This window comes from Tachyglossus aculeatus, chromosome 2, assembly GCF_015852505.1.
Source record: "Tachyglossus aculeatus isolate mTacAcu1 chromosome 2, mTacAcu1.pri, whole genome shotgun sequence".
NCBI lineage: Eukaryota > Metazoa > Chordata > Mammalia > Monotremata > Tachyglossidae > Tachyglossus > Tachyglossus aculeatus.
Genome location: NC_052067.1, coordinates 85170520 through 85197306, shown reverse-complemented (window position 1 = coordinate 85197306; position 26787 = coordinate 85170520). Strand labels below are relative to the sequence as shown.

The 26787-nt window shown below is 42.7% G+C and overlaps 2 protein-coding genes across 4 annotated transcripts in view; both read right to left on the bottom strand.

Moving 5' to 3' along the window:
* Nucleotides 1–325: 325 nt before the first annotated feature.
* LOC119923212 (trace amine-associated receptor 1-like) lies at nucleotides 326–1342 on the bottom strand. Its single transcript, XM_038742704.1, has one exon. It carries the CDS (start codon nucleotides 1340–1342, stop codon nucleotides 326–328), a length of 1017 nt encoding a protein of 338 aa, XP_038598632.1.
* A 14975-nt stretch (nucleotides 1343–16317) lies between these two features.
* VNN1 (vanin 1) overlaps nucleotides 16318–26787 on the bottom strand; it is a 30498-nt gene continuing 20028 nt past the window's right edge. For all 3 annotated transcript variants that reach the window (XM_038767481.1, XM_038767489.1, XM_038767498.1), the window contains 3 exons: nucleotides 22839–23212; nucleotides 19848–20018; nucleotides 16318–19181 (listed from right to left, as the gene is read on the bottom strand). In XM_038767481.1, coding sequence (XP_038623409.1) covers nucleotides 19002–19181; nucleotides 19848–20018; nucleotides 22839–23212 — 725 coding nt within the window. In that variant the 3' untranslated portion in view covers nucleotides 16318–19001. The remainder of the gene's footprint in view (nucleotides 19182–19847; nucleotides 20019–22838; nucleotides 23213–26787) is intronic.

Genomic DNA, 26787 nt, shown 5'->3' with positions numbered 1-26787 from the left:
ATAGCATTATAAAATTCACTGGGTCTAATTAGACACACATACCTGATAATCAGTCCTAGACAGTGGATGCTGAATGGGTCAGCTATAATTTTATGCTTCCTGGTTTTTTATCCAAGCGCTTAGTACAGTGCTTTGTACAAAGTAGGTGATTGAATGAATGAACCCTGGGTGTTTCATAAATACAGTCTTTCTAGTTATGCTTTAATCAATCAATCAATCATATTTATTGGGCGCTTACGTGTGCAGAGCACTGTACTAAGCTCCTGGGAGAGTACAATATAGCAATATAACAGACACATCCCCTGCCCACATAGCCAGTTAAATCCTAGACACATGTCTCTAAAACCAATTTAGAGGTGGAAGAGCCCTTTTGGAAAATTCTCCCCACTAGGACCATCTTGAGGGCCTTCCGAAACCACGGGTAGAAAAACGCGTAAACCATAGGGTTGAAGGTTGAATTTAAATAGCCCAACCAAATCAAAGCCTCTCTGAGGACGGGGGGTATCGTATAGCCAATAAAAGGATCCATGACGGTGCAGAAGAAAAATGGGCACCAACAAAGGAGAAACACACCCATCACGATCCCTAAGGTTTTCGCGGCTTTCCTCTCTCTGCTCCGCGAAGGCCGGCGAGTCTCTTCGAACCCTGCCTGCATCTGCTGGGCGGTGTCATTAATGGACCTTGCCTGTCTCCTGGCTATGAAGAAGATTTTCCCATAGATGCACAACATAACAAATCCAGGGATGTAGAAGGAGGTCATGAAAGCGAGAATGCCTGAAGTTTTGCTGAAAATCACTAAGCAGCCTCCAACACAGAGAACCTGCTGCTGATAAAGGTCTTCTACTCCTTTTAAGTTGAGCTCCAGAAACACCATCCCGAAAGCGAAGAGGGCAGGGACCGTCCAGCTGACAGAGATCATGACCAGCACGACGAAGGCGTTGATCTTGGTTTTGTACCTCAGCGGGTGGCACACGGCGTAGTAGCGGTCGATAGAAATGAAGGACAGGTGGAAAATGGACGCCGAGCTCAGCATGATATCCGTGCTGGTGTGGATTCTGCAGAAAAGCCGGCCGAAATACCAGCAGCTCTCCACCGATCGCACCATGCTGTAAGGCATCACGAAGCAGCCCAGCAGAAAGTCCACCGTGGCCATCGAGTGGATCAGCCAGTTGGTGGGTGTGTGGAGCTGCTTGAAGTGTGAGATGGAGATGATCACCATCAGGTTTCCGGCCAGCGTGGTCAGGATTATGCACGACATCATGCTGTACATAACGACGCGGATGTTATCGGACCAGCTGGTCCTTGTACAAGAGCCATTTCTGTCTCCGGCGCAGAACTGCATCTTTCCCCACGACACCGATCTATCTGTGGATGTCTCAGTCTCAGAGCTCACTGGAGAAGGATGAGGTGGAGGGCTTCTACATCAAATTAGAGTTGTTTGGTGGCTTTTTCAGCTGACTATGGTCAACTGAGCAACCTGAAAGGAGAGAAAAGGGTGAATATGATTGGTGTGGGTTTTGGGTGTTTTTTGCTGTATGTATGTTTAATGGTATCTGTTAAACCCTTACTAAATGCCATTTTCTTGGTGTGTGTGTGTGTGTGTTTAATGGTATCTGTTAAGCCCTTACTAAATGCCAGGCACTGTACTAAGTGCAGGGGTAGATACAAAATAATCTAGTTGTACTCAGGCTCTGTCCCACATAATGTTCACAATCTTAGTCTATTTATCTATTTTGTTGCTACTGATACCTCTCTACTTGTTTTTTCTTGTTGCCTCTCTCCCCCTTTATAGACTGTGAGCCCGTTGAGTAGGGATTATCTCTGTTGCTGAATTGTACTTTCCAAGCACTTAGTACGGTGCTCTGCACACAGTAAGTGCTCAATAGATACGATTGAATGAAGGAATGAATGAGTGCTTAGAATAATGCAACGCACACAGTAAATGCCCAAGAAATGCCATTTATTGATTAATTGAGATGGGATGCTTGTGACTAGGAATGCAGAAAAACCACTGATATGACAACAACAGTAATAATAATAGTGGCATTTGTTAAGCATTTACTATGTGCCAGGCAAGGCACTAAGCTCTGAGTGTATGCAAGCAAATTGGGTTGGACTCAATCCCTATCCCACATGGGGTTCACAATCTTAATCCCCGTATTATGGATGAGGAAACTGAGGCACAGAACAGTGAAGTGACTTGCCTAAGGTCATGCAACAGGCAAGTGGCAGAGCCACAGTTAGAACCCAGGTCCTTCTGACTCCCAGGCTCCTGCTCTATCCATTAGGCCGTGTTGCATCTCTAAAATGATAATCAGTCATCATAACATCGTCATCATTGATGATCTCTGAGTAGACTGTTCCATGTGTACACTGTTACCGTTAAATGCAGAATTTGCCAACCTGGGTCCCAGTAACATGGGCCACTTCCCTGTTCTTTGATTCATTCCTTGTTCCGGCAACCACAATAACAGGAACCGGGCCTGGATGGGGACACTCAGAACTGACCAGAAACCACAATAACAGGAACCCGGTCGGGTGTTATGCGAGCGCGGGTCGGTCAAGCATTACGCGATTCCCATGCTTAAGAAAGTGCTTATGGCTGTGTTAAGCCCCGATTGGATGCCCTGTGTACTGCTGAACAAATAAAGCTGACAGGGCAGCCTTGGTTAGGGGTGCTGCAGTCACTCGTACTCCACTGGGGTGAACGGGATGCTCGCCACTTTCCTACTGCTCTGTTCTTTGACTTGTTCTCTCGGAGTCACTCGTTTCTGCATCGACTAAATGAGCCCGTACCGTTTCTGTCGATAACAACAGTCAGCTGAAAAAATCAATACTGTTGAACACTCTTTCCATGGGTGGACTCTGTCCTTGTTTCAATGGCCGATGTGAAGAGCTAAATTGAATATAAATCTTACCATGTTTATTTGTCTGAAGCAGCGAGAGGTAGTGATGCCTAGTGGAAAGAGAACAGGCCTGGGAGCCAATGGACCTGGGTCCTAATCCCAGCTCCACCACTTATCTGCTGAGTGACACTGGGCAAGTCACTTAACTTCTCTATGCCTCAGTTACCTCATCTGCAAAATGGGAGTTAAGACTGTGAGCCCCGTGTGGGACATGGACTGTGTCCAAACTGATTACCTGGTATTAATTCATTCAATCATGTTTATTAAGTACTTACTATGGTCAGAACACTGTACTAAGTGCTTGGGAAAGAACAGTACAACAATAAACAGTTACAACCCCTTCCCACAACCAGCTCACAGTCTAACCCAAGGCTTAGAACAGTGCCTGACAGACAGTAAGCGTTTCAACAAAATCCATTAAAAAATATATATCTTAGCAACTGTTGCCCACCTAAGTATCTCTGTGGACAGACGTTTTGTTTGTCAGTTCTCTTAAGGCTGGAAATAGGATTTCTGCACATTGTTATTTGTTTAAAGGACTATTTTCCTGGATAAACTGCCATTGTTTTTAAGAGGTTTACATATCTCATTAAACATTATGATAGCATTATGAGGTGCACAAAAGTACCTTAGAATTTACAAGCAGGTGCATTAGTTTCTTTTACCATATCAGCTTCCAAGGATTCACTAGCTAGGTTAATAACATTTGCTCTTGATATTTAGTTAGAACATACACAGCTTTAACAATCTTGGATCTGGTTACTTAGCTGAGCAAACAGTTTTACACAAAGTCTAATCATTTAGTGTCTGAAAGCAGCATATGGGATTTATCTGGAAGAAGTGGATTGACCATAAGGGCCTATTCTCTGCACAGCCTAAACTGAGCATATCCAAGTGATGATTTATTAGCTGCAGACAAAAGAAGGATGGATGGGAGGCTTATTAGTGTTTGGATGGAGGATCTGGCCATCCAAGCATCACTTGATCCTGAAGCCAGAGGACTAGGGCACAAGGCCCTAATAATAATAATAATAATAATAATAATAATAATAGACTTTGTTAAGCACTTACTATGTTCCAGGCACTGTACTAAGTGCTGGGGTAGACACAAGCTAATTAGGTTGGACCCAGTCCCTGTCCCACGTGGGCTGACAGTCTCAATCCCCGTTTTACAGATGAGGTAAATGAGGCATAGAGAAGTGAAGTGACTTGCCCAAAATCATGCAGCAGATTAGTGGTGGAGATGGGATTAGAACCCATGACCTTTTTACTCCCAGGCTCATGCTCTATCAATATGCCAAATATGATTGAATGAATGAATGAATGAATGAATGAATGAATGCTGCTTCTCAAGGCCCAAACCATCTCCACAACTAGTCCCATAGCAAGGATCAATCTATGCTTGGTCAGATTAGTACCCTGCATTATGTTTAATTGTGCTGTTAAGCAGTATTAAGTGGGGGGACCATTATTACTTCGGTAACATAGTACTTGCCAGTGATGACAAGCAGTGTTGCCTAATGGATAGAGCCACAGAACTTGGAGTCAAAAGATCAGGGTTCTGATCCCAGCTTTAGCACTTGCTTGTTGTGTGACCTCGGGCTACTCTCTTTGCAACTCTGTGTCTTAGTTTCCACGTCTGTAAATGAGAATTAAATACTTGTTTTCCCTCTCCCTTAGTCTGTGAGCCCCACATGGGACAGAGACTGTATCAAATCTGTTTTATCCTGTGTGTATCCCAGTGCTTAATATATTGTGATAAGACCTGAGAGTTATGGTGAAAATGGGGTCAGAAGGAAGGAGGGAGAAATCTGAAAATACAGATCAGTACTTTTCTGTCACACCGTTTTGAAAATCATCCAACTTCTTTTGGAGATTCTTTGGATTCAGGAAATAGTTCCACTATTATCAAATTATCCCTGAAGGCAGATATGTGATAATGGGTGTGCCTGCATAAATAACCATTTAATTGCTCAAGACTGATTTATGAAGGGACTAGTGAATTCTAGCCATTTACTACCAGTTTGATCATTCGATGAACCCGTCAGAACTCACCGTTCCAACTGCAAATTATGTTCCCAAGTGGTTAAATGATTACTCGTGCGGACACTAGGTAATTTCTGCAAATGCGATTCCAAAGAACAACACTTCCCATGCTGTTAGATGCTGTTAGTTTCTTGCTAATATTTGCTGAAGCATATGTACATGTCAAAGACCAAAGCCTCAGAACACGTTGGCAATAAACTTTTCCATAAACACTTTAGGTTTTGAAGCATCAACAGGGGCTTGTCTCCCCCATGAAGGTAGGGGACTTCCTTGTGTGATGACTCAGGTGTGGAAATTATAACAGCATATCAGTAATGCTGTTGCTCCCATCATTGATTTCATAAAATCCAAGGCACTGATCTGTAAATGATGATGATAATGGTATTTCTTCTTAAGCACTGTTCTAACCACTGGGTTAGATACAAGTTAATTAAGTTGGACATGTCCCCATCCTTCAAGGGACACACTGTCTACGTAGGAAGGAGAACAGATAATTCGTCCTCATTTTACAGATGAGTAAACTGAGGCACAGAGAAGCTAAGTGACTTTGTCAAGGTCACACAACAGGCAATTGGCAGAGCAGGGATTAGAACCCAGGTCCTCTGACTCCCAGGGCTAAACTCTTTCCACTAGGCCACACTGCTTCTCTGAATCTACTTCTTGTCATACAATTTTTCAGCTTTCATGTTTTGTAAGGAGAAAAATAATTCCGTATCAATTCCACACAAACCCACAAAAGATAAGTAATAATAATAATAACTCCCCAACTTTTGCCTTTGCAAAGCAAAGAGCTGTCATCTTTTCATTATGTCTTCATTCAGAAATTGCTACATCTTGGTTTCCTTCTCTGTACCTTTTCCAGCTCAAAAGTGTCATTCTTCATATGGAGCAAGTAGTTCTGCACAGAGTTTCCCAGGGGCAGACTTACCACAGTTTCATGCAGTGATAAACCCAAGTTTTTCATATGTTTTTTTTCAGCCCTCCTTGATATTACCCAGCTTACATTTGGTCTTTTCAGCTGCTGCTGCAGCACGTTGAATCAATAATGCGTTGTCCCATCAATCAATCAATTAATGGTAGTTATTGAGTGTTTAATGTCTTCAGAGCACTATATTGAGTGCTTGGAAAAGAACAATACAACAGAGTTGGTAGACACGATCTCTGCCTGCAGGGAGCTTACAGTCTACCCTAGCTTCTGATAAATTAGGTGACACATTTGAAGGAGAGTCCTCTTTCTCAAGGACGATGCCTCCAACGAATTAGGAATCCTCTTCCCAGACATAAATCATTATCTTTTTTCCACAAACTATCCGCTTTATGAGCACAAAATGCAAATAATGTCTCATTACTTGAGCTTGCTGCCCCAAGGCATCAGAGATAAAAGAGAGAGGCAGAGAGAGGCAGAGAAAGACAAAGAGAGAGCAGGGAGCACAGAAAAAAATTGAGGGGAAGGAAGGAAAAAACAAAGCATGCATCTTCCTACCTTTCTTATCAAGCTTTTTTAAAAATTCAGTCCTTTTAAAATGTATTAGCCAAAAATACTTGCTTTAGTAATTGGTGTTTTCTAACCTTAATGAAAATATCAAATGATACAAAACCAAAAGTTTAAATGAAATTACAACCTTTTGAAACAAATATCGTCTATAAGTGCCTTTGATTGAAATGAGATCCTTATTCCAACTATTGCTCCACTAAAAACATCGTCTTATTATATTTTTAATATCTTACAATCAGAGCTAGAGCTAGAACAATCACCACCCTACTTCTTTTCAGTATTCTCCAAGCCTCCAGACCAAAATCCTTAGCTTTATTTCTTCTTCAAGGAGTGACTCTAGAACATACCTTCTCAGGAGAGGATTCATCCTAGAAAGTCTCACCAGCCAGGCAGCGGTCCACTGCATTAGTGATGAATTCATGTGACTCTACACTACCAGTCTGCTGCTGCTCATCTGTGCTCTACACTACTAAACTCTGTGCTAAAGTAAATCTTGACGGGCAGGATGACGTACATATTAAATGCTTGAAAAGGTAAACTGATAATAAATCTTTCTGAAGGCAGGCTAACAGTGATGAGGAAGAACATTTTTTTCCAACCCAGCAGCAAAGTTGTGGAACTGAATAAGCTAGAGGCAAGAGTTTCATATATGTATATATATATATATATATATATATATATATATATTTTATACACACACACACACACACACACACTTGAATAGGTACCACTAGTCACTGCACAAATGGACTACGTACAGAGACAAATAATGAAAAGAGTGATCCACACAAACTGCACTTAGATCGCTAAATGTATTTACATCTATGAATCAATGAATAGTATTTATTGAGTGCTTACTATGGGTGGAGCACTGTACTAAGTGCTTGGGAGAGTATAATAGAGTAGATAGACTCTTACAATCTGGCTTACAGTCTAGCAAGGGAGACAGACACTGAAATAAATTACATGTAGGGGAAACAACAGAGATAAATAAATAAAGCTCTATATAAAGTGTTGGGGGAGTTGGGGGTGGGGTGAATTACAAACTGTTTAGAGATTACAGACTCAGGTGCCTAGGTGCATAAAAGAGAGGGAAAATAATTGGTGAGTTGAGAGATTTCCTGGAAGTCTTCCTGGAGGAGGTGTGATTTTATTAATGCATTACAGGCTGAAGGGAGGATGTGAGCAGAAGATCGAAGGTGAGAGAGATGAAAGAGACTCACAATGAGCAGGTAAGCCTAAGAGGAGCCAAGTGTGCGGTCTCGGTTTGTAGCTGGAGAGGAGTGAGAATAAGTAGTGAGGAAGAGAGCACAGGACAAGGATTTTTCTGTCCATGTTTACAAAATGTTTATAAAATGATTCACTAGTCCTACCTGTATTTTATTTTACTGTCTCCCCTAGTACTCTGTAAGCTTTTGGGGGGCAGAGATCATGTCTACCAACTCTGACACACCTAAGCCTTAGTACAGTACTCTGCCCTTAATAAGCACTCAGTAAATACAGGTGATTGATGGATTGATTCTAAAACTCAGGGTCAGTTTAAGTCTCTATTGGGAAGTAGAAGCTCATATGAAACTTTGGACAAAATTTGCTCCCCCACTTCGTCTCCCCATAGCCTGCATCTGCATGTGTTCTCCCCCTAGCTCTGCCGTGGTCATTTTTAGACTGGAACAGCAGTCGTAACAAGGGTAGAATTGTGAGGAGGGGGGAAACTTGCTTTGTGGTTGTAAAAACGTTCAGACCACATTTTCCCACTCATCAAGAAACTGCAGTGGTTGTCCAACCACCTCCACATCAGAACAAAAACTCCTCACAATTGTCTTTAAAACACTCAATCATGTTGCCCCCCTCCTTCCTTACCTTGCTATTCTCCTACTACAACCCAGCCCACACACTTTGTTCCTCTAATGCTAATATAGGGACCGTCTCTATATGTTGCCAACTTGTACTTCCCAAGCACTTAGTACAGTGTTCTGTGCACAGTAAGTGCTCAATAAATACAGTTGAATGAATGAATGAATAATATTCTCCCTGTACCTCGATCTCATTTACCTCCCCGCCGACCTCTTGTCCACATCTTGCCTTTGGCCTGGAATGCTCTCCCTTCTCCTATCAGACAGACAATTCCTCTTCCCCTCTTCAAAGCCTTATTGAAGGCACATCTCCTCCAAGAAACCTTTCCTGACTAAGCCCGTCTCCCCTCTTCTCCCATTCCCTTCTGCTTTTGAGCTGAATTGTTCCTTTCAGTCCGAGACCTATGGCCGTCAATTGGTGAATTGCCGGGGGAATGGGAAGTTACATGTCGGAGCATCTGAGAGTGGATCACACATAGGGTAAAGGAAACTACCTAGGCAGGAGGAAAATCAAGCACTTAGTAGAGTGCTTTGCATACAGTAAGCACTCAATAAATACGGCTGAATGAACTGAATGAAAACCAAAGGCTCAAAAGGATGTAATACACAGCCCTCATAGCAGTGGTCTATCCCAGGAATGGCATTTTAGTCCTTATTTCTATAGGGAAAATTAAGGATGTAAAAGCACTAACTTACGGCCAGACTGAGCCCCCTTTTTCCTCTCCCCATCTCCATCCCCCCCGCCCTACCTCCTTCCCCTCCCCACAGCACCTGTATATATATTTGTACAGATTTATTACTCTTTATTTTACTTGTACATATTTACTATTCTATTTATTTTGTCAAGGATGTGCATCTAGCTTTACTTCTATTTATTCTGATGACTTGACACATGACCACACGTTTTGTTTTGTTGTCTGTCTCCCCCTTCTAGGCTGTGAGCCCGTTGTTGGGTAGGGACCATCTCTATCTGTTGCCAACTTGTACTTCCCAAGCACTTAGTACAGTGCTCTGCACACAGTAAGTGCTCAATAAGTACAATTGAATGAATGAATGAATGAATGAACCTCCTTCCCAGCGTCACAGCACTTATGAATATATCTATAATTTATTTATTTATATTAACATTTGTCTCCTGCTCTAGACTGCGAGCTCACTGTGGGCAGGGAATGTATCTATTTATTCATTCATTCATTCAATTGTATTTACTGAGTGCTTACTTTGTGCAGATTTTGTTATATTGTACTATCCCAAGTGCTTAGTTCCATGCTTTGCTCACAGTAAGCACTCAATAAACATGTTTGAAAGAAAATTTGCCAGCCCTTCTCCCACCTCTTTTGGTTTGGCTTTTGTAGTGAATAGCAGTCTCGCTGCAACTCAATAATGCCTTTTACCACAATCTTTTCGAAAAAACTGAACAACATCTACCAATTGCCTCTAAAGAAGTCAATTTACCTGAGTATGGAAATGATTACCCTTGAAAGTAATAATCTGTAATAATAATAATGATGGCATTTGTTAAGCAGCGTGGTTCAGTGGGAAAGAGCCCGGGCTTTGGAGTCAGAGGTCATGGGTTCAAATCCCGGCTCCACCACTTGTCAGCTGTGTGACTTTGGGCAAGTCACTTCACTTCTTTGGGCCTCAGTTCCCTCATCTGTAAAATGGGGATGAAGACTGTGAGCCCCACGTGGGACAACCTCATCACCTTGTATCCTCCCAGCGCTTAGAACAGTGCTTTGCACATAGTAAGTGCTTAATAAATGCCATCATTATTATTGTTATTATTATTAAGCGCTTACTATGTGTGAAGCACTGCTGTCTGACCCATCCTAAAATGATTCCTGGAGAAGAGCTAATCCATGAAGCCTCTCTGGATCAGTAAGCAGCAAACTGACTTTGTGATTGTTTTCCGTCTGGCCAGTGGGACTGTGGGGGAGAGCACCAACAAATGAGGCCCTACTCTGGGAAGCCGCATGGCGTAGATAATAGAGCACAGGCTTGGGAGTCAGAAGGTTGTGGGTTCTAATCCCGGCTCTAACACTTGTCTGCTGTGCGATCTTGGGAAAGTCATGGGCAAGTCACTTCACTTCTATGTGCCAGGCACTGTACCAAACCCCGGGGTACATAGAAGCAAATCAGGTTGGACACAGTCCTAGTCTCACATGGGGCTCACAGTCTCAATCCCCATTTTACAGATGTGGTAACTGAGGCACAATGAAGTTAAGTGGCATGCCCCAGGTCACAAAGCCGACAAGCGGCAGAGCCGGGATTAGAACACAGGTCCTTCTGGCTCTATCTACTAGGCCATGCTGTTTCTCCATGGGCACTTTGCCTTAATATCAGATGTCCTATAGATTGAAAAGTTGCACTACAGCCCTTTTAGAACTTGTCGCCATTATCACCATTTTCAAGCAGCCTGGCCTGGTGGAAAGTGTACAGTGTCCAGGAGTCGAAGACCTGGGTTCAAATCCCACTCTGCCATTTGCCTGCTGTGTGACCTTGGGGAACTCACTTCTCTGTTCTGTACCTCCATTTCCTCATCTGTAAAATTAATACAATCGTATTCACTGAGTCCTTACTTTGTGCAAAGCACTGTACTAAGCATTTGGGAGAGCACAATATAACAACAGATACATTCCCTGCCCACAACAAGCTCACAGTCTAGAGATAATAATAATGATGATATTTGTTAAGCGCTGAGGGGGATACAAGGTGATCAGGTTGTCCCATGTGGGGCTCACAGTCTTTATCCCCATTTTGCAGATGAGGTAACTGAGGCCCAGAGAAGTTAATTGACTTGTCCAAAGTCACACAGCTGACAAGTGGTGGAGCCTGGATTAGAACCCATGACCTCTGACTCCCGAGCCTGGGCTCTTTCCACTGAGCCACACTGCTTCTAGAGATGTGAAGTAAATGTCTGTTCTCCTTCCTACCTAGACTGTGAATCCCAGGTGGGACAGGGTCTATGTCTAACCTGATAAACTAGTATCTACCCCAATACTTAGTACAGTGTTTGGCACAGGCTAAGTGCTTAATCAATACCACAGCTATCATTTTTAAGACAGTTGATAGTGAGGACTATCAGGATAACTCACCTATTAGTGTTCTATGGTACTCTCCCAAGCACTTAGTACAGTGCTCTGCACACAGTGAGCACTCAATAAATACAATTGAATGAATGAATCTACAATGCTGGAGAGATCCTCATCAGTCCTTTCGAAAAGGCAATTATCAGTCACAGCCTGGGATCCCTCTGACAAGATTATCAAACGCAAGGTCCTGAAATGCAGCCAGCATACCAGCACTGGAGCCCACTGTTGGGTTGGGACTGTCTCTATATGTTGCCAACTTGTACTTCCCAAGTGCTTAGTACAGTGCTCTGCACACAGTAAGCGCTCAATAAATACAATTGATTGATTGATTGATTGATAGCGAATCCCAGTCTCAAACAATGTGATCTATCAATGAACTGCCAGGAGACTATGGAAACAGATAGATGAGCTGGATGGATAGTAATCCGGGGAAAAGTCTCCTTGAGGGAAAGTTTCATGGAGATCTAGAGGCAATCTCGAAAACAGAAATGGGCCTAATCTTGAGTAAAATTTCCAGAATAAGAAACTATCTCTGCATGCCCACAGTGTGTAACAGAGCGTAAGCCATGCACTAATCTTTTCAGTCACATTCACACACGTGGATGTGGTTTCAGCATCAGTCATTTCACCTTAGCATAGGACAACTATACATACACACCCACACTGTATTGTGACCTTAATACTATTTGAGAGTTGTTTTTGCATCTCTTCCTATTTCTAGACTGTAAACTTGTTGTGGGCAGGGAACATGTCTTCCAACCCTTGCATTGTACTCTCCCAAGTGCTCAGTAATAATAATAATAATAATGGTATCCGTTAAGTGCTTACTATGTGCTGGGCACTGTGCTAAGCGCTGGGATGGATACAAACAAATCAGGTTGGACGCAGTCCTTATCCCACATGGGGCTCACAGTCTCAATCCCCATTTTACAGATAAGGTAACTGAGGCACAGAGAATTGAAGTGACTTGCCCAAAGTCACACAGCAGATAAGTAGTAAAGCAGGGATTAGGACCCATGACCTTCTGACTCCCAGTCCTGTGTTCTATCCACTATGCCATGTAGTACACAGTAAGCGCTCAGAAAATATCGTTGATTGATTTCAAGACTGTAAATTTTGTGAGGGCAAGGTCAATTTTTGCTTAATTTCATTTATTGCATTTACCCCAGTCCCTACATGGCATCTTGTGGCATATTTACTAAATAATGGTGATGATGATGATGTTGATGATGATCATCATCATCATCAATAGTATTTATTGAGCGCTTACTATGTGCAGAGCACTGTACTAAGAGCTTGAGAAGTACAAATTGGCAACATATAGAGACAGTTCCTACCCAACAGTGGGCTCACAGTCTAAAAGGGGGAGACAGAGACCAAACATACTAACAAAATAAAATAAATAGAATAGATATGTACAAATAAATTAAATAAATAAATAAATAGAGTAAAAAAATATGTACAAACATATATACATATATACAGGTGCTGTGGGGAAGGGAAGGAGGTAAGATGGGGGGATGGAGAGGGGGACGAGGGGGAGAGGAAGGAAGGGGCTCAGTCTGGGAAGGCCTCCTGGAGGAGGTGAGCTCTCAGCAGGGCCTTGAAGGGAGGAAGAGAGCTAGCTTGGCGGATGGGCAGAGGGAGGGCATTCCAGGCCCGGGGGATGACGTGGGCCGGGGGTCGATGGCGGGACAGGTGAGAGCGAGGTACAGTGAGGAGATCAGCGGTGGAGGAGTGGAGGGTGCGGGCTGGGCTGTAGAAGGAGAGAAGGGAGGTGAGATAGGAGGGGGTGAGGTGATGGACAGCCTTGAAGCCGAGGGCGAGGAGTTTCTGCCTGATGCGCAGATTGATTGGTAGCCACTGGAGATGTTTGAGGAGGGGAGTGATATGCCCCAAGCGTTTCTGGACAAAGATAATCCGGGCAGCAGCATGAAGTATGGATTGAAGTGGAGAGAGACACGAGGATGGGAGATCAGAGAGAAGGCTGGTGCAGTAGTCCAGACGGGATAGGATGAGAGCTTGAATGAGCAGGGTAGCGGTTTGGATGGAGAGGAAAGGGCGGATCTTGGCAATGTTGCGGAGCTGAGACCGGCAGGTTTTGGTGACGGCTTGGATGTGAGGGGTGAATGAGAGAGCCGAGTCGAGGATGACACCAAGGTTGCGGGCTTGTGAGACGGGAAGGATCGTAGTGCCGTCAACAGAGATGGGAAAGTCAGGGAGAGGGCAAGGTTTGGGAGGGAAGACAAGGAGTTCAGTCTTCGACATGTTGAGCTTTAGGTGGCGGGCGGACATCCAAATGGAGATGTCCTGAAGGCAGGAGGAGATGCGAGCCTGGAGAGAGGGGGAGAGAGCAGGGGCAGAGATGGAGATCTGGGTGTCATCAGCGTAGAGATGATAGTTGAAGCCGTGGGAGCGAATGAGGTCACCAAGGGAGTGCGTGTAGATCGAGAACAGAAGGGGACCAAGCACTGAACCTTGGGGAACCCCCACAGTGAGAGAATGGGAGGGGGAGGAGGAGCCTGCAAAAGAGACTGAGAAAGAATGACCGGAGAGGTAAGAGGAGAACCAGGAGAGGACGGAGTTTGTGAAGCCAAGGTCAGATAGCATGTTGAGAAGAAGGGGGTGGTCCACAGTGTCAAAGGCAGCTGAGAGGTCGAGGAGGATTAGGACAGAGTAGGAGCTGTTGGATTTGGCAAGCAGGAGGTCATTGGTGACCTTTGAGAGGGCAGTTTCCGTGGAATGTAGGGGACGGAAGCCAGACTGGAGGGGGTCGAGGAGAGAGTTGTTGTTGAGGAATGATGACGTACATTAGGCCACGCACACCAGTGAGATCCTTTCAGTAGAGCAGATGGGAAAAAACATCAAGTCCTTTCCACTGTCCTTACCAATCTTATAAAAATACTTGGCCCATCACTGTTTTGGACTCTGGTAACTTTTGAGGAGGTTGGCCTCATCGATACCAAGGTTACTCCAGGATGGAGTGGGCAGACCATTATCAGGGCAGATTAAAGCCTGCAGTTACAATGCCGTTTGATAAGTGGTGCCCCTTTCTCAGACCTATGAAAAATTGAATATAAAGAGTGGGGGATCCCACTGGGGACCCCTAAGTAGGATCAGGGTTTGAGGAGCTGACAAATCGACCTTGTACAAACCCTGAAATGTCCAGCTAATTCATGGCCCATGATGAAATCATTAGACACTCAGTTCTGTCATAGCATTTGACCTTTGAGGAGCAGCATGGTTTTGTGGATAGAATAGGAGCTTGGGAGTCAGAAGGACTGAATTCTAATCCCAGCTCCATCACATGTCTTCTGTGTGATCTTGGGCAAGTCACTTCACTTTTCTGTGCCTCAATACCTCATCTGTAAAATGAAGATTAAGAGCGTGAACCCCATGTGCGACAGGGACGGTGTCCAACCTGATTAACTTGTCTTTACCCCAGCACTTAGAACAGTGCTTGGCACATAGTAAACACTTAGCAAGTACTATTATTATTATTGTTATTTTCCTGCTTGTTATCGTTAGGGTGTGGTTAGGTAGTTAGGGAACGTTCATCTGACAGTGTGAGCCCGCTTACAACAAAACACAGTGCCAGAAAAAATAGTCACAGACAAAGTGAGTTTTCCTTAACGTGGAATTTTGCAACAGCATAAACTCCTGTTGTAGGAAAACTGCATATAGTCACAAAACACCTTCTAATATTTTTGCAAGGACAGTATTCATTCATTCATTCATTCAATCATATTTCCTGAGTGCTTACTGTGTGCAGAGCACTGTACTAAGTGCTTGGGAAGTACAAATCGGCAACATATAGAGATGGTCCCTACCCAACAACGGGCTCAAATTTCTAGGAGTAGAATCTAATTGATTACCTGTAAAAGTCTTTAGAAATACAAACCAACGATTGTTTCTGAAAGCAGTAAATTTAATTTTCAGCTTTAGAACAATGTACACAACCAATAAATCTCATTTATTGAGCACTTACTGTGTGCAGAGCACTGTATTAAGTGCTTGGGAAAGTATAGCACAAAAATATAACAGATACATTTCCTGCCCAAAATGAGCTTACAGTCTAAAGTATGCAGTGCACATTTTATTCGATGACCCTAAGATTTCCCTCAGTTGATATAGATAATGGTAGGAGGATTTGATAGTATTTCCTCATTTCAGTTCATCATGGTAGGAGACAAAAATGTTGAGCTCATATAGGTGGGTAATCAATGAGATTGTAATCTGGTGAAATGCCTTTTGACTGGACCATGGATCTGCCTGATTGATGAGTGCACCCAAAAAGTGCTGGAGGTTCTGTGTTACTCCATCACCTCATCACCAGCCTACCTGAAAAGGGTGTTAGTCAGGTGAGGAGATGGGACCAGTAGCTGGATTGCTCCATATCAACTAGCAGAAGGGCCAATGCCTATGATTTCCAACTAAATATAAAGATACATTCACAATTTTGCATCTATATTGTCATCCTCTGTGTCTACTATCACTCTACTGATGTTGACTTGTGAAAAGTCCTACCACTTGAATTGTCCCCTAGAGATTCAAAATATAAGCCTGCTCTGGACACAACTAGATAAATATAAGATTTTAAATAAGCATTCTTCCTCTAGAAAAAATAATCTAACCAACTGAAATTTTGGCTTCCTGAAAATTCTAAGTGACAAAAATAATAATGATGGCAATTATTAAGTGCTTACTATGTGCAAAGCACTGTTCTAAGTGCTGGAATAATGATGGCATTTGTTAAGCGCTTACCATGTGCCAAGAACTGCTCTAAGCGCTGGGATAGATACAAGGTTATCAGGTTGTCCCACGTGGGGCTCACATTCTTAATCCCCCTTTTACAGATGAGGTAACTGAGGCCCAGAGAATTTAAGTGACTTGCCAAAGTCACACAGCTAAGTGGCAGAGCCCTTATTTGAACCCATGACCTCTAACTCCCAAGCCCGTGCTCTTTCCACTCAGCCACACTGCTAAGTGTGATGCTTTTATCCCTTAGGATATTTCAAAAATAAGATTTTATTGGTTTTTATTGCTTGTTATTACTTCAATGGTAGTTGTATCCAACACATTTCTAGGCAAAGTCTACAATATACTTTATAGGAATGAGATTATCATCAAATGATAGTAGTTCCTATGGTTCTCAAAACAGTCTCTTTTCTCTGTATTTGTTCATTACATTTCCACATGGATAGTGAAATTAAAAAGATTATATCACTATATTCTTGATTAAATTAAATCAGATACATAGTATATTTACTTGGAAAGCATTTGAGAGAATATTGACTTTCCTTACTTCCTCTAATAATGACAATGATGCTATTTAATAAGGACTTCCAAGCCCCCTGATGAGCACAGATACATGATAATCAGATAGGACAGTCCATCTTCCCCAGTGGGGCTCCCAGACTAAGGGGGAAGAAGGAGTGTTTTATCTCCATTTTACAGATGAGGAAACTGAGGCACGGGAAAGATAAATGTCTCCCTCAAGGTCACGTGTAAGGCAAGAGCTGGGACTCGAACCCAGTTCTCCTAACAGTCCTTGGCTTTTTCTTCAAAGCAATGCAGCCTTGCTAATTATTTTATAGTCTATCAAAATCTTACTATAAAAACAGGCTCCTTGCAAGAGCTCTATATAAAAGATATCAAGTTTAACTCTCTTGTCTTAGAAAAAAGACGATGCACTTTATCCACACAAAGGTATGATGTCATCTGCTTTGCCACAATTTCATTTAAATATACAGGACTATATGAATGGCATTTTGTAAAGGTAAGGTTTTCATAGTTCGGCTGGAGTCTTCACCCTTCCACTATCAAGACAAAACATTTGACAAGACACTGTCTGCTCAGTGTTTGATCTCTCGCATCATTGACAGGTGGTATTTGTTTGCTTTGACTGGAGGTCAAAGTTCCAAAGAATGAACTATTTACCTTGGGAGAGCTCTTCCTGTGAGATTCACCGAAACTCTACATTGGAGCAGTTTTCCAAATTGGAAATAAAGTCAGAGAGCTAGGTCCTCTAACAGTACGTGCACAACTCGTACTCTTCATCTCACTCCCTAAATGTCAGTACAGTCCGCAGACCTCCAACTGTCCAGTTTCCTCCCTTGCCTCTAGGAAACTTTTCAATTTTCCCTTCCAAATTATCTGTGTTTGTCTAGGTTATTGACAAAACCATAAACCTCTGAAATTTCCACAGCCTGAGTGCCCTTAGTTTTTCTGAAATGCTGTAATCCTGTGGCCCATCCCACATGTTCTTCCTGGCACACCTCTCCTCCAGTCAATTCCTCTTTCTCACACACACTCTCTCTCTCTCTCTCTCTCTCTCTCTCTCTCTCTCTCTCTCTCTCTCAGCTGTCCTTCTGATGGAGTAGACAGCAGTAAGAGCAGCAATAAACTTGACATAAAGAAACTTATTCTCATGCCTCAGAGCCTGGGCCTCTCTTCAGCTGCTCCTGTTGATAGAGTTGCTAAAACACCGAGCTTCTATTACCTGCTCCCCACTGCCTGTCATAATATTCAATCCCCTGTAAGGTTTTAAAATCCCTGTAGTGGTACCTTTTCCCTTCTAGTAGACCATCCTGCCTCAATTTGGGATAAATAATATACCAATGTATCACAAAAGAGGTGTCATTTCCTACACTGCACAGACCAGCTCTGACCATCACATTCTTCGCTCAGTTCTTTGATCAAGTCTCTGGATTGAGCTCTTTGGCTTAGTCATGTCTGTAATCTTTACTGATTGCATTACCCAGTCCATGAGAAAGATATATTCCAACTCGAGCAAATGTAGACACTGTGCATAAAAGGTACATTTTTCTAATGCCCAAGTATCAAAGTTTTTAACTGGTAACTTCCATAAAGGGGAGAAATGAAGTACACCATTCAGAATATGACAGAAGAGCTTGAAAAAGAAAAGAGATCATTGGGTTTGACTCTCTTGTCTTAGAAATAACATGCTGAGCTTATATTGTCCACATGGAGGTATGTCACCTGCTTTGCAACAATTCCACTTAAACACACAGGACTGTATGAATGGTATTTTATAAAGGTAATGTTTTCCAGTGTTCCATTTCTCTAACACCCAAGAATTCAAGTTTTTAACTGATAATATCCATAAAGAAGAGAGATGGAATACACCATTCAGAATATGACAGCAGAGCTCTAAAAAGAAAAAAAACATTTTAAGAAGGCTTACCAAGACGAGCCATTTGGATGTTTATTACTTCCTGAGTAAAATAACAGTCATGAAGGGCACTGCTGTATGTTGCAAATCAACACACACCCATGACACAGAGGAAAAATAGTGCTCTTAAATGACTGCTAGTGTGGTTTAATGTCATCATTGTGTCTTTTTCAAAAGAGAGAGCAGTTCTTGCCAAAAAACCTTCCAGCTCCATTACCAACAGGTGTGCTATTTTGATTTAACGATCGTTCATCACTAAGTAAAGAAAAGCATGGGCATTAGATTGGGCTTGGAATTCCCCTTCATTTATGCAGTAGCATTGATGAGGGCAGGCTGATAGGAATTCTCTCCTTCCCTCCAACAGCCAGGAGCTAAAAGAACGGTAGAAGAAATACACTGTTACAATTTTCCATCTCAGTTGATGAATGCGTAACAGGAACACAGCATCACTACTATCATCGTGAATGATTTTCCGATGAAATCCACTGAAGAATCTGTGGCTGAGTCCTTTCCATACCATCTCCCAAAGAGAGTCACTGTTAACACAGGTTTAGATAGTCCATTCTGGCTTACCAAACGCCCATCACTTAGCACCTAATAAAAGGAAAGGAAGATGGAACTGGTATCATCATGTGAAACAGAGCCCATTCAGTATGACTTGATTTAAAACTTAAAAGTGATGACCATCTGCTTAGTTGTTTTTCCGTGGTCCGAGGAAAGGAAATTGTAAATTCAGAAATGCTCATTGTGGGCAGAGGATGCGTCTGCCAATTCTGTTTTATTGTACTCTCCCAAGCACTTAGTACAGTGCTCTGCACATAAGTAAGCTCTCAGTAAATACCACTGAATGACTGCTAATCAATCAATCAATCAATCAATCAATTGTATTTATTGAGCGCTTACTGTGTGCAGAGCACTGTACTAAGCACTTGGGAAGTACAAGTTGGCAACACATAGAGATGGTCCCTACCCGCTCAGATGTTCCTCCGTTGATAAAATTCCCACCCTTAATTTTTATTTTCATTTTGTTTCCCAATGGGTCTGCAACAAATTAAATTGTTGTCATCTGTTAAAGTTAGGCTTGATTTTGTCTTCTTCTTTGAACTCATTTTTCCTAATTCCTCTCTCCCGAGCACCTGAATCCTCACTGACCAGCTTCCAAATTCTGAAGGAGAACCCAATTTTGGTTTTGCTCCTGAAACTTTGTTGTCTTTTCTTTCCCTGGGTAAATGATCAGGAACATCCAGGACATTTTTCTACCTGAAATTCTCCTGGGGCAAGCTGGATACCGCTTAGCAAAACCTCCGGGAAGACATACGGAGTCCCAAACGTGCCACTTAAGGATACCATTTCAAAATTGGTCAGAGCAGTTTCCACTGGTTCCCCGCAAGTTTTCAAGCTGGTAGTTTTACACTTTACCACAGTGCATACCTAGAGAAAAGGTGCCCAAAACAATTAGTTTAACAAGATTAAACAATCATGTTTTTTCCCCACCTTTGGAAAATTTACTTGGTTCTTTTCTAGGTAAGTATATTAACTTCCCCTCATTCTGTGTGGCCTCAGACAAGTCTCTCTGGCAACTTCTCTGAGAAAATGGGGATCAAGACTGTGAGCCCTAGGTGAGACAGAGAGTGTGTTTAAATCAATTTTCTTGTATATACCCCAGTGCTTTAATACGGTGCCTGGCACATAGCAAATGCTTCACAAATACCAAATACCACAATTAAGTCTGCTCTCCCCCTTTCCACACCAACTTCTGCCACAAAAGAAAACATTAAAGTGAAGGCCATTAACCTCCTGAGAACTTCAGATTCTGTCACTTCTTACAATTCAACTTTTATAAAATCTACTTTAGCACTGTGTCAATCACAGGTATACTGCCCAGCAGTTGGAAAAACATAAAAAATATCTTGATAGATTTCAGCTAATTTACAATATCATTCCCAGTCTGGGCTCCAATCGGCAAAAATAAAATAAAAGTGGTAACTAGTGTGTTTTTCAGGCCATTCTGAATAGTGTATAACAAAAAAGCTATTGTGTTCCTAGAAACCAGGTAGGAAGTCAGCCCACTACCAAATATTGATTATTTACAGGATGGAGAGCTCTGAATTAGGTACATGGGGATATACATAAGACCTATAAGTCTACAATGCCTGCCCTCAAGAAGCTTGCAATCTAATGGGAAAGATAAGTAGACACCAAGCAAATATGAGAATAAATATAAATACTAAAAGGCTAAATATTAAATATGCAATGATAAAGTGTAACAGGACAAACAACAGATGAGCCTCAATTCAGTCACAAAGACTTCTAGATTGAGAGCTAGCACAAAGGAACAAGTGATTACACTTGCCTGCTTTGTGACCTTGGGCAAGTCATTTCACTTCTCTGTAACTCAGTTGCCCCATCTGAAAAATGGGGATTGAGACTGTGAGCCCCATGTGGGACATGGACTGTATCCAATTTGATTGGGTTGTCTCTACCCCAGTGCTTGGGACAGTGCTTGCCCCGCATCATGTTCCTTCTGGCACAACAAGCAAATAGGTAACTGAAAGTGCAGCAATCGATCAATCAATCAATCGATGGTACTTACTGAGTGCTTACTGTATGCACAGCATGGTACTAAGCTCTTGGGAGAATACAATATAATCGAGTTGGTAGACGAGATTCCTGCCCACAAAGAGCCCTCCTCATGCCCTACCTTCCACTCGAAACATCTTCCCCATCTCAGAGACCACTGCTCTCCCCATCCTCAAGATCCTTCTGAAATTATAGCTCCTCCAGGAGTACATCCCTGATAACTCCTTCCTATCCACCCTATTCGTTATGGTATTTGTTAAGCACTTACTGTGTGCCAGGCACTGTGCTAAGAGCTGGAGTAGATTCAAGCTAGTCAGGTTGGACATGGACCAGATCCCATGTGGGGCTCACAGTGCTAATCCCCATTTTACAGATGAGATAGCTGAGGAACAGAGAAATTAAGTGACTTGCCCCAGGTCACACAGCAAACAATAATAATAATAATGGCATTTATTAAGCACTTACTATGTGCAAAGCACTGTTCTAAGCTCTGGGGAGGTTACAAGGTGATCAGGTTGTCCCACGGGGGGCTCACAGTCTTAATCCCCATTTTACAGAGGAGGTCACTGAGGCACAGAGAAGTTAAGTGGCTTGCCCAAAGTCACACAGATGACAATTGGCAGAGCCAAGATTTGAATCCCTGACCTCTGACTCTTTCCACTGAGCCACGGGTGGAGACAGGATTTGAACCCAGGTCCTCTGACTCTCAGACCTGTGCTCTTTCCAGCAGGCCATGCTGCTCCCCTATCATATTCCCCCTGCCTCCCCACTGTCACTTACTTCAGCATTTTTGCATCAGCTCTGCACAAAGATACTCATGCCCCTTCCCCTCACCCATCGCATGTATGTACAGCATCCTTTATTTATTAATAGTATTTGTTCATTCATTCAGTCATATTTAAGTGCTTATTATGTGCCAGGCATTGTACTAAGTGCTGGGGTAGATACAAACTAATCTATGTTCATGTCCCACATGGGGTTCGTAGTATGAAATCCATTTTCCAGGCACAGAGAAGCTGAGCTGAATGACTTGCCCAAGATCACACAGCTGACAAATTTCAGAGCCTATGAATATGACTGAATGAATGAATGGATCCCTTTGCTCTGCCTCCCCTTGTTTCAGGCATTTAGGGCCTCCTGGCTGGGGCTTAGAGACAGGAGCACTGTCAGTCACATCTGCCTGACTGCTTCTGGGACCGTTACAACTCCCAACAGCCTCTGGGGCAACAACACATCATCATCAATCGTATTTATTGAGCGCTTACTGTGTGCAGAGCACTGTACTAAGCGCTTGGGAAGTACAAATTGGCAACATATAGAGACAGTCCCTACCCAACAGTGGGCTCACATGCACAACCCCACCCATGTGTGGGACGGCACCCCATCCCAGAGACGAGGTTTATACTTTTACACCTGGGTCTGGGTACTCTCAGGCCAGGCAGGAGCCAACACAAGAGTAGACCCAGAGGCCAACAGTCTAAGGAGATAGCACTGATTAGTGTGGGTGAAACTGGGGAGAGTATTGCAGTTCCATATCCTCTTTGAGACTTCCTTACCAACAAAATGCTGGCAGATTTCAGAGCGGTGAAAGCCATCTAATAGAAAAGTGATATTGCCACGTCTCAAACTACTCTGCCTCCAATCCAGGCCCCCGATAGGAAGAAACATCACCTGCAGATAATATTGCCCTTCAACGGTGTGAAGCCCATCAAAAGCACCAAGAGCGTAGACTTCGTCTGTTCTCTTCTCTGCCATCTTGTAGCTTAGATGACAGCAGAGGTCTTTCTGACACACTGTGTAATTTCCTGTGTCTTTGGCAAGTTCCCTGAATGTGAACATGTCAAAAAAAAGAGGGGCTTTAAATTCTTTCTGCTCCACAGGGAACGATTCCACACTGCTGGCGTAGGCGCTCCAATTCACTGCCAGTGGGTAAGTGGGGGAGAGGCGGGGATGTGAGGCCAGTTCTGAAACGAGGAGTTTTCCATTCTCTGTTTTCATGTCATAATGGTAGACCTTGGGAGAATCTGGGGCGTAGATACCACTGCCTGCCAATGACAAACACGAAGTCATTTTTTTTTAACAGCAAAAGTAAAGTTGTTGTACAGTTTTAGTTCTCTTTCTTGGTATTACAGTATCGACATCACCAACTAACTATCCGTGTGCCAGGCCAGACTTAGTATTCAAGGAGAAAATGATTGTGTACACTCACTCCTAGGATTCTTTAGCACAGATTTAAGCACACACTCTTTTCTTTTTCGATCTGGGCAAGTTTCTTGTGATCATTTCTCAGCTGGCAAATTATTTCAGTGAAACTCTAGCTCGTTTGCACATCCCCACTTTTCACAATTCTGCCTCCCTAAAGTTGCATTCCCCGAGGAAATTTCACAGAACATCAACAAGGGGTGAAAGGTTTAATATTAGCCACATGCCAAGAACACCAGCCTTGTTTTGGGGAAAGCCAGGGAAGGAATTCAGCCCCATTGGATTTACAGCAGCTAGGTTTTTTTTGGGTTTTTTTAGAATTTTTTTTCTTAGTACTAAATGTACTTCAGGCAACAGGAACTAAGTTTATTTCAGTGGGCAAATCATGTAATCTCTGTGACTCAGTTCCCTCATCTACAAAATGGGGATTCAATACCTGTTCTTCCTCTTACTTAGATTGTGAGCCCTATGTGGGACCTGATAATCTTGTATCACTTGGTACAGTGCTTGGCACTTAGTAAGCAATTAACAAATACCAGATCTATAATTATTTATTTCAGTGGCTCATAGCTGTACTACTTACAGCTAGGAGGGTTAGGAACTGTATAAATCAACAGTGTTCCCTCAGCATTGAAGCCTCGCCATAATGAAGGCAGAGAGTAGGCCTGTTCCACCACATGCTTCAGTGTTATCAATTAAAAATAATATCCCAGGGTAATATGTTTTACATTTTGTCACCATTCCCTTTACTTTAGGCTTGCTTGTCTCACATTTACCAATTTGCCTTAAGAACAATTTTGCTAGATTGAAATTTTACAGGAGGAAGAAGGATAACTTATGTGGCTCAATGGAAAGAGCTCAGGCTTGGGAGTCAGAGGTCATGGGTTCCTAATCCCGGCTCTGCCACTTGTCAGCTGTGTGACTTTGGAAAAGTCACTTAACTTCTCTGATCCTCAGTTCTCTCATCAGTAAAATGGGGATTAAGATTGTGAACCCCAACTGGGACAACTTGATTAGCTTGTATCCCCCCCCGCAGTGCATAGAACAATGCTTTGGCACACAGTAAGCACTTAACCAATACCATCATTATTATTATTACAAAAGGACTCTCAAGTGGCCAGTGGAATTCCAGCTCTTTTTTTTAACTGATCCAGTTTTTGAATAACCTTCAGCTGAGGGATGCAATTTTTCTTCTCTTCACATTTTTAAAAATATTTATTTCTGAAGCTCTCCATAATTTTAAGTATTGATACTACCATAAAGGGACTCAAAAAATATCTTAATTGGATCAATTTCTGTTACTGAAGTGATTGGGTGTGTTTTCAATTCTTTATCATATAAGGCAGCAGATCTATGCATGATATGTTTGTGATTGATTACTGATAGAAAAATTTAGATTCTAGAGAACTACCCAAAGTTGGAAGGATCACTCTCAGGGTAGGAAACCATCACATTTTTCCTCCAAATTCTGTAAGTTGTTACTCTTAAAGACAGCGTTTTGGACAGAGTGGGGCACTGAACCAACTTCACGCTTCTGTCCTTATGTTCTTATGAGAATGTCAGTCTTTCCTGTTTATTGTTTAGTGAGAAGCAGTGTGACCTATTGGAAAGAACACAGGCCTGAAAGTCAGAAGACATGAGTTCTGATTCCTGCTTTGCCTCTGTCTGCTGTGTGACCTTGGGCAAGTCACTTCTCTGTGTCTCAGCTACCTCATTTGTAAAATGGGGGTTAAAACTGTGAGCCCTATGTGGGGCAGGGACAATGTCCAACCTGATTATCTTGTATCAGTTGATCATATTTATTGACTGCTTACTGTGTACTGCTGTACTGAGCACTGGGGAGAGTACAATATAACAGTATAACAGAGTTTTTTATGGTACTTGTTAAGCGCCTATTATGTGCGAAGCACTGTTCTAAGCACTTGGGGGGATACAAGGTGATCAGATTGTCACACGTGGGGCTCACAGTCTTCATCCCCATTTTACAGATGAGGGAAATGAGGCACAGAGAAGTTGAGTGGTTTGTCCAAGGTCACACAGCTGACAAGTGGCAGAGCGGAATTCAAACCCATGTCTTCTGACTCACAAGCCCATGCTCTTTCCACTGACCCACACTGCTTCTCTAAGAGTTGGTAGACATCTTCGCATGCCACAATGAGCTTACAGTCTACAGTCTACCCCAGGGCTTAATACAGTACCTAACACACAGTGAACAGTTAACGAACACTATTACAAAAGAAATAAACAAATAAAAACAGTTCCGGGCTTTTTCATAGATTCAGATCATATCCTGTCAAGAAGATAAGCTTCTCTAGGAACATTCTGCTGAAGTTTAGGTCTAGAGAGTTGATTTTTTTGATGTACAGTTTGTTGTTCTTTAATTTCATTCTGCTTCCCCCACCCCCACCCCCACCCAATTTCCAGTCTAGAACGTGCTAAGGACCTCTTGGATCGTAACTAGGCCATTCTGAGCAGAAGACTCAAAGATGGCTTACAAAAAGGATGACCAGAGTGCTTCCTGCTGTTGGTGAGGTCTCAGAAAATGTTCAGTTCTGTGAACAGAGACTGCACCTATTCCGTACCCATGCACAAAGGGACCATGCAAGAGAGTGTTGATTGCTCAAGGGAAACTGTCACCACTACTGCAAAAAACAACTCAAGTGCACATGCCTGCTGGTGGTAGGTTTTACCTTTCCCCTCTTGACCTTAGTTCCTGATCAAGGTTTATCCTGAAGAGCTGAGAAGCAGTGTGGGCTAATGGATAGAGCAAATGCCTGGGAGTCAGAAGGACCTGGGTTACAATCCTGGCTCTACCACTCGTCTGCTGTGAGACCTTGGACAAGTCACTTAACTTCTCTGGATCTCAGTTACCTCAGTTGTAAATTGGGGATTAAGATTGTGAGCCCCATGTGGGACATGGACTGTGTCCAACCTTATATCTTATATCTATCCCAGGACTTAGTAAAGTACCCAGCATTTAGTGAGTGCTTAACAAATGCCACAAAAAAATAGCAAAGTGTCCTCAACAAGCTTACAGTCTAGAGGGACAATTCTGAACCAAAGGACAATTCTATTTAGCTGAAGCGAAGCCAAGGATTGCACGATTATCGTGACTCTGACTTTGTTTAGACACCCAACCCCAAAAACTGGTGTCAAAAACACCTGTCCCGGGGGGTGGCAGTGAAAAAGAAAGGGAAATGATCCCCAGTTTAATGTTTCGTACTCTCTTGAGTATTATGGGGAGGCTAATCCTGGGCCATTAACGCAAACATGTCTGAGAGTTTATGAAATGCCATTAACAATTATGCATTCCCTATAGGAAATTTTTCTTGGCCTAAGCCAACCTAACACTGCATATACTATTTCCCTTGCTCTGGCCTATAAAGAGGTTTTCATTTGATTTTGAAGGTACGTTTGA

Coding starts and splice junctions, on each gene's coding strand:
- LOC119923212 (XM_038742704.1), bottom strand. CDS start 1,342: ATGCAGTTCTGCGCCGGAGACAGAAATGGCTCTTGTACAAGGACCAGC.